The sequence below is a fragment of the Cyprinodon tularosa genome, unplaced genomic scaffold, assembly GCF_016077235.1.
Source record: "Cyprinodon tularosa strain WSP-4 unplaced genomic scaffold, ASM1607723v1 ctg173, whole genome shotgun sequence".
In the NCBI taxonomy this organism is placed as follows: domain Eukaryota; kingdom Metazoa; phylum Chordata; class Actinopteri; order Cyprinodontiformes; family Cyprinodontidae; genus Cyprinodon; species Cyprinodon tularosa.
The window spans coordinates 336,936-353,313 of record NW_024038559.1 but is presented as its reverse complement, the minus strand read 5'-3'; the positions used below and the strand labels follow the sequence as shown (position 1 = coordinate 353,313).

Genomic DNA, 16,378 nt, shown 5'->3' with positions numbered 1-16,378 from the left:
CAAAAGGTTGTTTTTCAACTATTGTGTTGACTCAAGGGGGTGGATTAGACATGCACAACAAAACCTTTCATTTCATTCATATAAATCTTCAAAATTATTGTCCTCCTTTTTATAACAATGCATTATTTTGTGTTGATCAACAGATCATAAAAAAAAACTGTTTTATGTTATAGCAGGAATTTTGCAGGGCAATGTATAAACATTGATATATCCCAGCAGTCGTTGCCGTTCTTTTGCTGTGATAAGTAACAGAAGGCTATGAATCTTGAGAGTTTGCACAAAAACAGCGCAGTTGTTAGTGTTTGAGGTTTTCTGGAAATATAAAACAGCCATGTTTGACTGGTGACTGGAAACAGGATTGTAAAACAAATAATCTACCCAATAAATTCAGAGAAATCAGATGCAAAACATGGAAACTTCAGGAAACCATATGAAAATAACCATGACTAAGCCAACCAATATTTTTAACTTACAGTAACTCAAAACATATGGACTGCAGCTTTTAACTTGGGTGGAAAAAAGTAACTGATATTCTATCCATTGCGTGTTTCTCCCTCCACCCTTTCAGTCAACCTCACATGCAAGCAGTAGGCAATAAAAAAAAAAAGGCATTTCATGCTCGTGATAACTATAAATTACACAAAGCAAACAAAATTAACTTTTTCCTTTTGGTGTAAAAATGTTTTAACAGGTTCAAATGCAACCACCACATGAACACAGAACCTCAACTGCTGCAATCAGCACTGCTCTTTGCTTCTTCAGTGGCCAAACAATGGTTTTCCTTCATTCCAGAGTGACTTGCCTCCCCACAAACAAACACACGCAAACAAAAAGCTTCGTAGTCATGGGCTGTAGCCGAGACTTCATGAAGAGAGGGATTAGACCTGGAAGGTTGATGGGAGTTGGACTCAAAAGCATTACTTTTTTTTAAAGCTCTAACTCACGCAGTTATGCTGAGACTAATAACCATAGGAACATTATGAGAACTATCATCCAGTGCCCAGAAAAAAGCCAAAAACAAAATTCTCTTATTTTAATGATGCATGAAGGACATTGGACACTGGAAGCCAAGTGTGTGCATGAGCAAGGCATCATATCTGAAGCTGTGCAAATTCATACCAGACATCAACGTGCTTTGCGTGTGAGACTATGACCTACAAGATTTCACAGAGACAAGAGAATCCTGTGTGTATACTCAGAAACGCTGAAAGCTGAACAGGTGGCAGGCGGAATGACTTTTCGATGGCACTCATTCTTTGCTTTGCAAATCTGGGAGTGCCGTTTCTGCGGTTGGAGAGTTTCCACTTCCACGCTGGAGATTATAAAACATTCAAAGCGGATAAAAATGTCTACTTTTTAATTTTAGCTGAAACTTAGAAAAAAAATCCTGAGATAACAAAAAAAAAGGTAATATGGTGTAGCTAAAAGGAAAGTCACAAAAGGAAAAAATTTTCTACAATTCATTAATGAAAATCTAACTATACCTGATTTAGTAGCATTCATGCTTAATTTAAACCGTGTCTGCTCCGTACCCAGCCACAGAGAAGAAAACTATTATGAGTGCATTTAGACATCCTCCCCATGGTAGTGCATATTTTGCCACATTCTATAAGTAGACCACAGCAAGATTACAGAAATCACATCACATCAACGGCCCACTGAGCGATTACAATATCCAGGCTTTTAAAACATTTTACTGAAGAGTCCTGTAAAATTTAGTAAGACCTTCAGCCTTGCTAAATTAATAAATCTAAAAGTATGTTTTGTTTATTTATGCTTCTAAATAAGCCATTTGACACATTAAATCCCTTACTGAGCCATACAGTATATATTAACCTCTTTTTGAAGCTCTCGTTTTGAAGTTATCGTCCCCTATTTTGCATACCCAAATGGAAAAGCAAATAACTGAGGAACCGTAAGCCCAAATTACATGTGTGATACATTTGAAAGCTAACATCTTCTAGATTCTGAAAATATTAATTAAAATTGGGTGAGTAAAACACAGCCCAAGTTGCATCAGTTCAAACATGAGTTCAGTTGGGGGTTTTTTATTCTCGAAAATAATAGGTCTTTTTTGAACAGCAGTAATACATTTTACTGTTGTAATGTTCATGCATTCTGAGATGTTAGTTGTAAACTCTTTTAAACGGGTTAACAGGCATCTGGTGGGTTTGGAGAGGTTAACTTAGGTAATTAAAGCTTTAAGACTAAACATTATATTCACTAAATAAGCAACAATATCTTCCCTGCACTCAGAGTGCTTGATTGATCATCATTTGTTTTTATTGCACAGTGTATGCCTATGAAACAGCTAAATTTTGCTATTTTCAATATCACGCGGGAAGGAAGAATTATTCAGTTTTCTTATTTTCTTATATTATCTTTAGAGGTGCACTGATTCCAGGTTTCTGGCTGATCACTGATTACGATCTTGCAAAAGCCTAACATGCCGATTCCAATTCCAATCAATATCGATGTTCTTTTTAAAGTTTAAACTGTCAGTTGTTATAAGATCGCTAGATACTTTCCATTTTCTTATCTTACTGAAAACATTGAAAAATACCTGTGAAACAAAAACCTGCCAAATAACTGCTCCCAAATATAATTGCAACATTTACAGTATTGACATTAGGTGATTATCAGAGCTTTACAGAGATAGATACGATTGGTGGATAGGTTTTCCATCTAAGTATCATCCAATCATCGATCTTCCAAAATGAAAGAAATCCAGGCCAATTGATTGGTGCACCTCCAAATGTTTTCCAAAGCATTGTACTTTTTTTCACTCTTTTAAAATTGTGCTAATATGGTTAATCCCACTTTTAAAGACCTTCAGAGAGACGAAAGAACTTGAGAAACTGATCAAGAGCATCCAAAAGAGATGACACATTTGAAATATAAACATAGGTAATATAAAACTATATATAAACAAATAAAACAAGGTCTCCCAAGGTTCTTAAACCTCCTGGTTTTGAAATGCTTGAATAATTATATCCTGCCTTTCCTAAAGTTTAAAGTATTGTCATTTAACTATAAGTATAATAGAGAAACGCAGCACTGACTGTGCCTGACCTGCTGCTGCACACTGCCAGTCAGCGGACAGAAACATGGATGAAAGATGTATTCTATTTCTAACCAAACAAAAAAATTTAAATAAAGAATTTAGCTATTTTAACAGTTTTTGCAGGACTACATTGACAACCCTCAACAGCAGCATGTATCATTCTTATCAAGGTTTTAAAACTACAGCTAGAAGTGGCATTTCATTTGGGGAAGCAGGCTACAAGCTTTTTACCCAATCTGAAAATAAAAATACAAAAAATACCAATTGTTCGTAGTAACCGTCTTACTCTATTAAAAGCAAAAGGAAAAACATGTATTATTCTGCACAACATGGACTTGATTTAATTCTACATTTTGAAGTAGGGCTCAATGTTAAGAATAATAATGAATAAGTGCCATATACCTGGGTTATAATTGCTAAATTACTTAAATTCTATATTATGCTGTTCCTATGGTTGAAATGTTAGAAATGAGAAGTTTAAGTAGGTGCTCAGAGGGTGAATGAGAGCAGAGTTTGGAAGTGCTCCCTCTTCTCTCTGACGTTGGGAGCTACTGGTCAGTTGGGTGAACAAAGACTAATAATTTTTCTATTGTTCTGTACAAGAACTAATTTGGCTGTTTAGAAATGTTGGAGAGCAGTGCATTTATGTCCGGGAAAGGCCATAAGATTGGCAGTTAAAAACTCAGAATGTCACTCTGGGTCACCGAGCAACACCCCTGACCTAACAATGCTCCCTATGCTCTGCTAACTGCTCCCTAAGGGATGGTTTAAATGCAGGGGACAAATTTCATTGTTATAAACAATTTTAATGACATTAAATGTTATAAACAAATCACAATCATGTTGTGCATACTATAGGATTACCATGTATCACTCCTATTTCAAGGTTATCAAAGTAAATATTAGAATCTGGGGACAGCAGGCCGGTCATTCTAACAGAATCTTCCACCGTTTATTTCTATAATTTCGTTTTTTGACTAAAACTTTGGGAAAAAAAACATTTTGTAGAAATATTGTTTCACACACAGGCAAATGTTGTAACCTCTAAGAGATTTGAATATTGAAATAAAACTTTGATGCGGAAGTAACAGTTCTATTTCTGTGTGGTTATGAAGGTTTATGCCAATAATCTCAACATAATGGGTACAACCATCACACCTCTTAAAATCACTAATGAGAAGATTTGCATTAGAAGTGCAAGATACTTTTTTCTTTGCTTAAACACGCAGGTGGGTTTGGCTACAACTAGTGCTTCCAGCATGGTTAATCTCAAGTAATTTGTTTTTTAATCTGCTGCCATGGGCTGGTACAGGGAGAAGACGGTGAGTGATATTAGATCTGAATGACAAATGTTAGATCTGATTGTTGTAAAAATAGGTTATAAGAATTTCTTCTCTTCCATGTGAGCAACACATAACCTTAACAACAATTTCCACGCATACCTTAATGTCTAATTGTGGTCAAAAAAAATATGAAAGGGGAACAGTAGCTGAGTTTCTGCTCTGCAGACCAATAAGGCTCACTAAAAGGAGGAAAAATTAAGGCTTAGAGCCAATTCCAAGACCAGATCTTTAAAAATATACAAATGCTTACTGCAAACAACTAAAAATGACCTACTAAACCTTCTACAACCTATAAAAACACAGCTAAGCACGGCTCTGGTTGTGCTGAAAGGAGAAGATTGCTGAAGGGGAGTCAGAGGCGACAGGGCCCCACTTCAGCAATGTGGTTATCAGGGAAACTGAGAAGCAGGGCCAGAATGGGAGGTATGTGAAGGCTGATGTCTGTGGATATGCGATGTGAGACGGGTTCACCGTGTCACTCTGTTATCAGCTGTCGACCGGACCACAGCCTATCCCATAACCTGACCGACCAGCCATCAGACAAAAAGACTTACATAAAAACTAGAGCACTCTGGGAGCACAGACCTCCGCCAAGCAGCACATTTTGCCCCATATTGTCACTTACATCTATAGCTAAAACGATTTGAATCATTTCCAAATTTTAATGAATTGTTACTTAGCTTGAGGTGCACCTTTGGTAAAAAATGTCCTTAAAATCCTTTCATAAGTTTAGAAATAAAGCACAGCGCATGTCTGCAGCCTCTGGTGTTTGTTCTGCTCTCACCTTCTTGTTTGATCGGTAAATGGAGAATTTGAGCGAGGCAGCTTTCCTGTGTTTCTATCTTTACTATAGTACTTCTGGACTTTTTGAGTCCGATGCTAAAGCCGTCTATATTCACTGTTGCCATTCTTTTCACACAGAATATTTATAAAAATTCCTGCGTCTCGATAATGATGTGAATCATCACCAAAATGTAATAATTGTTACCTAGACTAAAGGGCACCATTGGTAAAAATAAAAAAAAAGTACAGTAAATATGTTCATTGGCATTAATTGGACTTACGTTTTTTTACCGAAGCCATTGGTCTATAAGGGACAGCGATTAAGAAAATACATTTTATGTTGTAGACTTTGAGAAAATGTTTAATTGCTAAATTAAAACGTAGGTGGACAACAAAACAATCAAGCTTATCATATGTGGTGAGGAACGCTGATAATAATGAAGTTAATATATAAAACAAAAATGTCTGTAAAAAAATGACCATAGGGCGTTTTGTGATACAGTGGTAGAGGGGAACGACCCATATATTGAGGCTGAAGTACTCAATCATGACCCTGAGTTCCATTCCTGACCTTGAGACCTTTCCGGCATGACTACCCCCTTTCTTTCTCTCTGCCCATTTCCTGTCTGATAACAGTAGAAAAAGGCCTCTAGTGCATCAAACTAGCTTAAAAAAACAAACAAAAAATCATAATCAGATGACTTCTAGGGTTTTAATCAATAAAATAAATTAGTATGTTCACAAAAAGCTATGTTGATGCACAACATATATCTGCTAATATTAGTGGCAGAGTACTCTACAAATGGAAACCGCCCTCCCCAGTTAAAAATGGCCCCTGTGACTATTTCAAATGAGCAAACATTGGTTAGTTGGAAAACTTAACTTACTAGTTTCATTCTAATTTATTACACCAGTCATTAGGTCTTAGAGCAGTGTGTCTAGGGCAGAGGTCTTCCTCCCCATTCAAGTCATTGGCTTTGTTAAAGAAAAAAAACAATATTTATTTATCTTTTTCTAGGAAGGTCAAAGTTTAGGGTCATCTCCAGAGCAGGCTTGGAGCAGAGAGGAATGCAAGCCATGCTTTCAAGGAAATAACAGGACATGTAATCCCAGTCGCTAAACCACAGGCAAACCACTGCTCTCATTTTCGCAACATGTTAAATATATACTGTATGCACTTTCCCTTCTGCCCATTTTTTGCTGAAACTCCATTTGGTTTCAGCTCCTGATTAAAATGTTTGCTGCTTCAGTTGTGCACTTTGACTCAGTTATCAGAGTGGAACAAGCCGTCCGTGCAGCAACAGTTGGAGGAGACGGGTGTAATCGGACGATGCACAAACATGCTGAGCGTGCTTTGATAGCAACATGACAAAAAAAAGATAGAGATTCAACAAGGTTCTGTAGAGAGTTCTGAAAGATGATGCTTAATCAAACTGCAGACATAAATTGGTCAGAGATCATCCTATTGCAAAATAAGGTCATATTCTTTACATAGGATCAGAAATAACTTGCAGTTAAGCTAAGTTAAGTGTAAAGCTGCAAACAAAGCAAACTTCTAAATAAAACCCACCCCCCACCTTGGATACAAGATGCAATCAGTGAGTTTGACACAAATGTTTGTGTTTAGATGTTATCAAGGCCGAGGCATGTGCAGGCGGCTCCTTTTAAACGCATAGACCTCCATAGAAAACAGAATACCCTGTAAATGCTGTCTGCACCAAAAAACTAAAGTGCATTTTCAATTTCCAAAAACTGTTTTATTGATTTCAAAGCAACATAGATGCTTGAAAAAATATTGTACAGTTGAGTTTGCAAAAAAAGAAGCATTTGAGGGAAACTCCCTAGCTGTAGTTCTTTGTAATGAGTCGAAATGATCAAGATTTATCTCCTTTCATTAGAGCACTGAAGTGATTTTAAAGTCGTGCAAAGACGACAGGCACGGGGAACAGCCTCTTTTGGGGTTTTTTTTGCCCACAACAGTGTTTTACATCCAGACAAATGAGGGAGCTGGCAGGAAAATAATGAGGGATGGCGTGAGAGAGAGAGGAAAACAAGACCGTGTTGAAAATGAAGGAGAGGCAGACTCGGCAAGGGTGAGTGAGGGTACGCCTTCGGCCAAGAAATGAGCTCTTAAACATTAATACAGTGATCCGAATTCATCCTGAGGACGCTGAATAATTAAGGAGAGGCTATGAGGAGAAAAGATCATGCAGAAGGGATGTGGGTGGCAGAGATGTCATAGAGGAAAGAAGGGAAAAAAAAAAACAAGGCAAATTTTTTTTTTCTTCATTTTTTCACGTACAGCTCTGACAATCATTTTGTACCTGGAAGAACAGAAACATATTTAACGCTGTGCACCAAAAACATTTGCGAGGAACTCACATTGGACATTTTTTTTAAGACAGAACCTCTCTGAGAGCATTTCTTAAACTCACGAAAATAACAAGAACACCAAGGAGAAGGGTAAAGCATGGATAGCTGGAGTCTAAATAATGGACTGACAAGTTTTCTCTGGCTGTATGGGACATACAGTAGTACAGCACTAACACTCCCCCACCTGTTGCTGTCCACTGCCAACTACCTAGCTGAAAACAGCTGCTTGGCTTTTCCCTTAGGAGCAATTTTAGCCTATTGGGGATATTTGCAACAGAAAGCTAACCAATGGAGTTACAGAAAGCCTCATTTATTATCAGCTAAAATCTGCTTTTTATATTGTTTTTACAGGATAGATAGGGGAGGGGTTATCTAAGGCTATGTTCACACTGCAGCCTGAAGTGACCCAAATCCAATTTTTTTGCCCATATGCGACCTGTATCCGATTTTTTCCAGTGCAACCCAGGCCACTTGGCTATGTGGTCCTGAATTCAACACGAATCTGATCTTTTCAAATTCGACCAATGTCTGAACGGCCAGGTCTCATTCATCCGACCTGAAAGTCATTAATACTTGACAAAGGTCAATATTCTGTGTCTTGCTACGCAGAAGCGGGAAGGAAATCAACAACCATGGCGTACGATAATGTAGAGAGCAGTCTTTTTAAAAAAATATCTTTAGGTGTGTATATTAAAATAAATGAATAATAAATATGGTATACATCCAAGGTTCTGAAGGTTTTTGCAGTACCTAAAGAATAATGGATATATATACATTAAGGATAGAGAAATAAAACCAACTGCGATTACAACATTTCCCAACTCATCCCATTGAATGCAATCTTTCTGCATGGGGTTTGCTCTCCCTCCAGTTCTCTCCAGGTACTCTGACTTCCTCCCACAGTCCAAAAACAATAGTACTAGGGTAACTATACTGTGACCCTGACAGATAAGTGGTAGAAGATGGATGACTGACTGACTAGAATCGAGTGGGGCGCTCTTACCAACATCACTGTCTGACCTCACAATTGCCCTTTAGAAGAATGGTTAAAAAAATTCCATGTGTGCAGTTGAACAACAAACATACAGTATATCATCTTTGTTAAAACTTCATCTGAAGATGTTTTGGCGATAGCATTTAGCCGGACTCTGTCAGCATTAACCCACTTTAAAGAAAGATAACTGGGTGCTGATCATCTATTTTTGGATGATTTTCTGAACCATTGTGTCTATTTTACAGAGATTTCATCCACTGACCTTTTAAAAAAAAAAAAAAGAAATTAATCTCTCAAACACACACCTAAACCTTTTGATAAGCCTTCCCAGAACATTTATCATACCAAACCTTATTGATTAAGAATGGGAGCTCTCTCAACTTTGCTTTTGTGAAAGCACACAAGGATATACTTTAGTGAGTGTCTCAGGGGGATTTCTTTTTTGCTTTTTTTCTGGCAAGCTATTTGCTACGAACACATTCAAGGACAAAATACTCACATTCACTCACAGACATTGTAAAATACTACACTATATATTTACAATGAGATATATTCTAACAGAAGTGAAACACTTGTTAGCCATATTGGATTTTGAAGTGAAACTTCAACTCTCCTGCTTTGATTTTTCTCTTAAAACAACATAAAGAGAAAAAAGTCCATATCTGTTAGCTTGGTGCTTACTGAATTGGAACCAGAATAAAACAAACACTACTATATATTCAACCATAAATATAACTGCAATATTTACTATGTTCTCTTATCGTTTTAATAAGTTGCGCATAGTTACAGCACTAACTTAAGGTCATCCCACCATATAAATCTCATTCCGAACCATGCCTACTGTTCTAACGTGTAGATTTAAACTAGCAACTACTAGAATGAAAGACTCTGCTTTATTCTCCCAAGTTAAGCCAAAACGTTTAGTATAACAATTTACATAAACTTAAATGCCACAATATACTGAGAAAACACTTAGGAAGTAAGGACTTTCAGGTGTTGCATTGAACTACAAAGTTAAAATCCACCTGTAAATCTAACTAGAACATAGTTTCCTTTCAACCTTTCACCTAAAATAGAACGAGGACAGAATCAGTCTGGAGCTGGTGGGCTCACACAAATCATGGTGCCTGAAAAACTTGTCTGCTGGGAATCACAGCCAGAGGGAGGTTGTAAGACACCAATTTGGAGCAGAGCTTGTTAATTTACCCACACCACCCCCAAACCCCCAGTTTTCATCCCCCCTCCACTAGTCTCCTCTTTTACAGTCTTTATGCATCACCCCCTGTACCCTCTTTCAATATCCGTATTTTTATTGCTTTTTTTTTTGGTTGAGTTGCTCCAACTTGGCTCTTGGCCAGATCTGAAAGGGTTTCTGATTGCATTCAATATGCACACCTGCAAATGCATGGACCCCCCTCCCCCCTTTTCTGTCCCCTAGTTAATCTTTTTTGAAATTTCTCTAGTGTTGTAATTCATCATCTCACGCTGATCACAGTGCTTAGATCTTAATTAAAGCCATGCATTTTATTGTTGATGACACAAGAATCAATTTCTTTTGCTATTTGTAAAAATGACGACATATATGTATAAAAATGAAAATACATCTGTAGCATAGTAGTTTTTTTTTGTGCGGTTGAAGCAAAAAGTGGGCTCGTCTTGATTCCAAAACACACCAGTTCTAGCCTAAAGTTTCTTAAGGATGTCTGTTATCTGAATGGGAAAACAAAAATCTTTAATGAGTCCAACTATTTACAGACCCCAGACTCTAACAGTCAAGAACTTGGTGATAAAACTGAACACGACCAGACAGAAGCGCTATAAACAGAACATCTATGCATGCCTGAGCAGGAACATCGACTGTACTCCAGAGTTAAAAACACACACAGATGAACTATACGTCCCACTTTGTGTGAAAACCTGTTTACCTTAAGTGTGACATAACTAGGTCTTGGCCCACAGTGGTTGGCCACAGAGAGCCTGTTACAGCAGGATTAAGTAACAACTAAAGCACGAGGTCTGCAGCAGTCAGGAGGAATCCCACGCTCCCACATGGACAAATGCACAAACCACTGCACACAAATCCAAACAGGTGCACCTAATCTTGTCTTATGAAAGCACTCTGTTTTATGTGCTAGTTTAATGATCAGCCTGTAAAGGATTCTGTAGCCTCTCCTAGAACACAGTTCAGCAGATCGAAACTCTTTCCGCAACAGGGACTTTCTTTTTAAAACTTTCTGAGTGAGACGCTCTCTGAGAAAGAAAATATACTTCTGAGGATTCAAACACAAGCTTGACTTTCGTGCAGCTTTAATTTGATGTTCTTTTTCTTTTTTTAAATCAGTCTTTCAATTTTTTTTTAAGTATTAATATAAAGGTTTACAATAAATCAATACCAGACAGTTCTGCTTTGAACGGTTCGAGGTTAAATATTGAACCGTTAAAAAAACAGGCTGAATGGATGGATGGATGGATGGATATTTAAATAATAGTGAGTCTGGAAATACAATTTTTGTTTTGTACTTGATCTGTAAATTATTTCAATGAAGTTCTAGACTTTTCCAGACTTGGTAGGAAACCCTGTTTTCATATCAGAGTCACAAGTAAAAATTTCACCATCTTGCAAAGCGCTGAAAGACAAGCAGCCAGAGAAGAAAAAAAAAAAGAAAAAAAGTGCAAACCATGTGATGTGAAAAGCTCATTATAAAGTAAATAAAGAATATACAACACTCATCAAGTTCAGCACACTTTGTTCCCTATTGTGTAACAACAAGGGAGTGACTAAACTGTATGCTTCTATTTGAAGCATATCCAATTGCTGCCTTAAGGTGATAAAAGTGTTATTGATGGCAGTCTTAACCTACTTCTGACTGGGCTGATGGATAACTGACTGATATGAAGGAGGATGACGTTGTTGTGATACTGCCACAGAGAACCAAGGGGGGGGATTACCAAGATTTGTTCAGCAAATCTCTTCAACAAAGGTGTCCTGGATGCATAAAAAGCAGGGGTTCAAACCTGGGGCTATGCAGAGGTGAGGCTTTGGGGTCACTAAAATGGAAAGTGAAGCTATATTTATTTTATTACTCCTCCTGGTAAGAGAGAGAGCCTGTCCTGAAAAGAGTTCTAGAAAAGTTCCCAAGCTGTGATCTCCAGCTTTGATTTACAAACAGACCACGAGTAACACTATACTAGTGACAGCTTGGCCTTCATGCCCCAAATTCTTGAAGTAACAAGCCTGCATGTTGACAGTGAACCCGGCCTTGACTTGTATTTGAGGGCTATACCCGTAACCTTCTTTGCTTTTCACTAGATCATATCACATAACTACACTTGAGAAGCCCTGGAAAAAAAAGGCCTGAAGGGCCCTCATAACTGCATGGGATGAGGCTTTTGGCTTGTAACGGGTGTTAATCTCTGCTCTCTGACCTTTTGTGGCTATGTACTACTTTTTTTCTTGCTGGTCCACATGTTGTTAGCTGGCCAGATCAACTCCTTTAACCTAAACCCAGGGCCACCCCATAGTTATGCAATTCCCTTATGCTGGTATCAGCAAGCTTGGCAATCACCTACCTGGCCTAGGAGACTGATAGTTCTCTGCCAAGGTTTACATAACAAATGGGAAACAGAGCAAAGCTTGTGTCCCCACAGATGCATGAAAATGTACTTTTAGAACATAAACATTAGAGTCACAATGTGATTCCAACTAAAACGATTAAATAAGGCTCATACAGAACCGCACATTAAGAAAAAGGGCTTTCAGAGTTCACATTTTTTCCACGCAGCTTTCCCTGATAAATCATTTTGTTTACTGTTGGCTTTCTTGGACCATTAATAGATTAGCTGCTGTTCAGGAGCAGACTTATGTAACTGTATCATTCTGTTAACATCTTAAAACCAGATTGCAACACCTAAAATAGGCCACCGTCTTTCCAGAAAAACCAGTTATAACGTTTGATTGCCCCAGCTGCAGGCCTTTAAGAAAGATCAGGCCTTATTAACACCTATTTTAAAGTTTCTCCATTCATCTCATGTTTTGCAAAACTTATTAAATGTTTTGATTTTTGCAGGTTATTGTATGACAACAGTCTGCATTAAAGAGGACTACTTCCATGCAAGAATCTTACACATTTCTAAGCCAGTAGCCCAATCTAATCGCATACAAGTGTTTGGACTCAACTAAGGACCATTGTTAGCTTATTATATATTACTTAGCTTGTAATTACAATTTGTGTTTTCTTTATTTATACGTGAAAAAAGCGCTTTTTGAAATTTTATCCTAACAAGACCACATGACTGAAAATATATTTTGCATGAGTGCAATGATTAAACAAGGAAGAATCATACAAGCAATGAAGCCGAGTGAGTAAGCAACCGTGGGTGGAGGTGTGAAAAGAAAGAGGGAAAAAGTCCAAGATCAAATGTGAAAAAAGCAATAAAATTAGATTGTTTTAACAACACAAAGAATAAGAAACAATAAGTGTTCAGAATGCAATGTTGGTGTTCAGTGAAATTGGGAGCTAAAGCTGCAAAAGCAATCTGATTTTGCTGCAGAGTCAAAGGATGCTTAAGCCCACTGGCCAACTAATACTAATAGTGATAGTATTGCTTTCTTTAAGCTCTTAGTGATACTGACAAAGATATTAATATGGTATTTAATGCATATAATATTCGCCATTTTTCAAATTTCCGACTTAGTGATGGAAGCAACCGGAAGATGGTTCACACCTATGTTTATGTCTGCTGATCAGCCTGGTGCAAAAACTTTTTATGCTAAAAAATAACAAGGTAAACACTTTCAAACATGTTTGCCATACTTTGAACCTAAGGTATTGTTTTGTTTATTTTAGAGCAGTCATACCATGAGACTTTTAATGATCCCAATGAAAACGTTCAATATTTTAATAATGGTTAATCTTTACTGCTTGACTGATTTCTCTGTATTTAAAGTAATAAAGGCGTATAACCAGAGCCAGTACCAGGCATAATCCGAACAGGCAGTTTTTTTAGACCAAAGAAATAAGAATTACTACAGAAATCAGATGTGACAATTAAGATTTTTCTAAACAAATGATACAGGCTCATTAAAAAAAAGAATACCAACAACTAAATATTTTATTTTAGAAAATATATTTAAAAAACTAAATCTTATAGAGTGTCTCGATCAGTGTCTTAATTTGCATGAATACTCATAACGGCTTAGGGCAAATGAAAAGCCTTTACTCTAAAAGTTTAATATCATATAGGCCCGATTTAGCAAAGAAATGTACAACTTTAAACATATCATGTGTTATACGGTCATTTAGGTTCAATGCTGACTTGAAAGTTTTGCAGCAGACAGTCACTGACGATTTCCACAGCAAGGTGAAGTCAAAAGAGGGCATTATTGAAAAAGCCTGTTGATCCTAGACTCCTACAACCATACGTATAAATGAGATAATAAATAGGAAAACTGTCAAAATACCATCAATAAACATGGCCTTGGGTGGACTGTGAAGCAAATATAGTGTGTTGGTCCATCTTATTGTGCCCTCTGTTGACAAGCTTTAAAGAGATGCTGAATTAATATCTGAGCAGGTCTTTCCAACTGTTTTATAATACCAAACACCATGGCACTCCAAATTTGCCTCACAGTGAATCTCTAATAATTAATAATTTAATTGAACTTTATTGATCTCACATTGGAGAAATTTACCATTTAACCCATCCCCTTGGGGAGCAATGGGCTGCCATCTTGAGGCGCCCAAGGAGGGGTTAAGGGTGTTGCTCAGAGAGCCAGTGTGGCAGTCTGTGGAAGTGGGGCTCGAACTCAGATCCTAAGGATTCCAAGCTCTATGCCCTAACCACCAGGACACCACACCCCCTAAAATGGCATCAAGTGGAGGATGACTATTCTGTCCTATACATCTGAGAGAAAAAAACATATCTGATGTTCATTGCAGTGAGCCATAATCATCAGAATCAACATGATTAAATTACTGGAATATAATTAGAGGTAAAGGAATTTTATAATAGACATGTATGGATGTATTAACATTTTCATGATATTATAAGTTATTGGAATGTGTTTGATGTAAAGGATGGAATATGGACGATCCCTCCCTACAGCCTAGGACTGGCTCTGGCTGTGACATAATTTTCTAATACACTCTCGTAACAGGGATGTCATAATTGGATGCGTGTGACTGTCTGCTTGTGCGTCAGCGCATCAGTGGGTTCACAACAAACCACATGCTTTTTGTTTTTGTTTTGATGGAGGAAGGAGGGGGTACGGGGTGGGCGCAGCGTTGCCTCTTTCTTACCTTCCAGCCTGCAGAGCTGTTGCTGTCGCCTTTGTCTTTAAAGTAGGGGATGGATCTCACCATCCAGTCATAGATCTGGGACAGGGTCAGTCTCTTCTCCGGTGAGCTCTCGATGGCTTTGGTGATCAGGTCGGCGTAGGAGAGATTCCCCCAGGCGTTGCGGCGGGACGATGCTTTCCTCGGGGTCTGCGCTGCAGCCAAGCCGCTGGGGGTCAGAGCGCCGGAGGGGGCCGGAGGTGAGTTCGTGGAGAGCGGGGAGTCTCCGCTCTCATGCCCGGGGGAGGGGTACGGACCGTCGGTAACGGGGCTGTTACTGCTCTGGTCCTCTGTCGCAGCAGTGGAGCCATTAACACCGATGGAAGCGGGGGTTGAGCCGTCCTCCTCGTCGTCCTCCTCCTCAGGTATAATATCTGCCTCGGTGCTCTCCGGTTTCACCGCGCTGGAGTCCGGTCGGGGCAGCGGCCAGGTGCAGGAGCGGGGCCGCTTCTGTGGCTCAAAGTCCGGGTCAATGGCCACTTCCAAGTCCGGAAGAGCGTCAGGGAGGGGAGCCTCTGCCATTATCTCCAGACTCAATCTGGTCCTTACTGGGAGCTGATAAAGTTATAGGAGAACAGACGTGGAGCTGTCAAAGTCGCGTCCCATGAATGCGCGCTCCCGTCCTTTGTTGCTGTTCAACCCAAGCGAAGTCCCAGCAGAGGCCAAATACTCAGAAATGAACGCCTGTTGAAGACATTAGAAACAGACCCAGATCAGTGGCCACATAGGCCGAAAGAAAATCAACGAAATATATCTGCAAATAAATGACTTCTTAGAAATAACCAACAGGGTTTAAGTTTAATCGCTTCCATTCTGATCTCCAATACAGGTAATCACATGTGCAGAAATATACAGTAAATAATAATCCCACTTTAAACACCTTACCTTGTGCAATCAATCTCAACACAAAGAAGAAACCAGATCAGATCGTGGGTTGTCCACAGTCACGTCCAGGGGCCATGCTGATCCGCTCTTCTTCCACTGCGCACAGATATGGACTCAGATAAAGATGCGCGCAGGGGCAAGTCGATGTGGAATAAGACTGCCACCTCACTCTGGGTTACTACTGTATATCGCGTTGTTCAGCACGCAGCTTCTCACACACACACACAGGCTCCACTCACACACACGCATGTAAGCCGATCCTGGACCAGCCCCCCTGGAACAGCCTTTTAAAGAGACATTACAGCCCTGCTGCGCAGCGCAGGTGGAGCCAGAATATGTCCTGACATGTTGAAGATAAGTTCAGACATAAACGGAATCAGTAAGAGGAATAGTGAAATATAAGAAGAAGAAGAAAAAAAAAAACTCCTGCAAAAAATAACTGCTATATTTAGCTCCAGTGTTTGGGCTTGAGTTTATGAAATTAGCCCTAAAACGTTTAAAGGGAATAATTGCTTTTTCAATTGGTGTGTACTGACTTAAAATAATAACTCTCCAGTCAAAAAAGCGTTTTATCTCGAAAATCAAATTTCATGCTTCTTAA

General features: G+C 38.7%; 1 protein-coding gene across 1 annotated transcript in view; it reads right to left on the bottom strand.

The window, feature by feature from the left end:
• The window catches only part of foxo3b (forkhead box O3b), a 44,116-nt gene extending 28,098 nt beyond the window's left edge, over window positions 1–16,018 (bottom strand). The window contains exons 1-2 of the mRNA XM_038281625.1: window positions 15,778–16,018; window positions 14,857–15,576 (exon numbers count right to left, since the gene is read on the bottom strand). Of these exons, the coding sequence (XP_038137553.1) occupies window positions 14,857–15,414 (558 nt within the window). The 5' untranslated portion in view covers window positions 15,415–15,576; window positions 15,778–16,018. The remainder of the gene's footprint in view (window positions 1–14,856; window positions 15,577–15,777) is intronic.
• Between the last annotated feature and the right edge of the window lie 360 nt (window positions 16,019–16,378).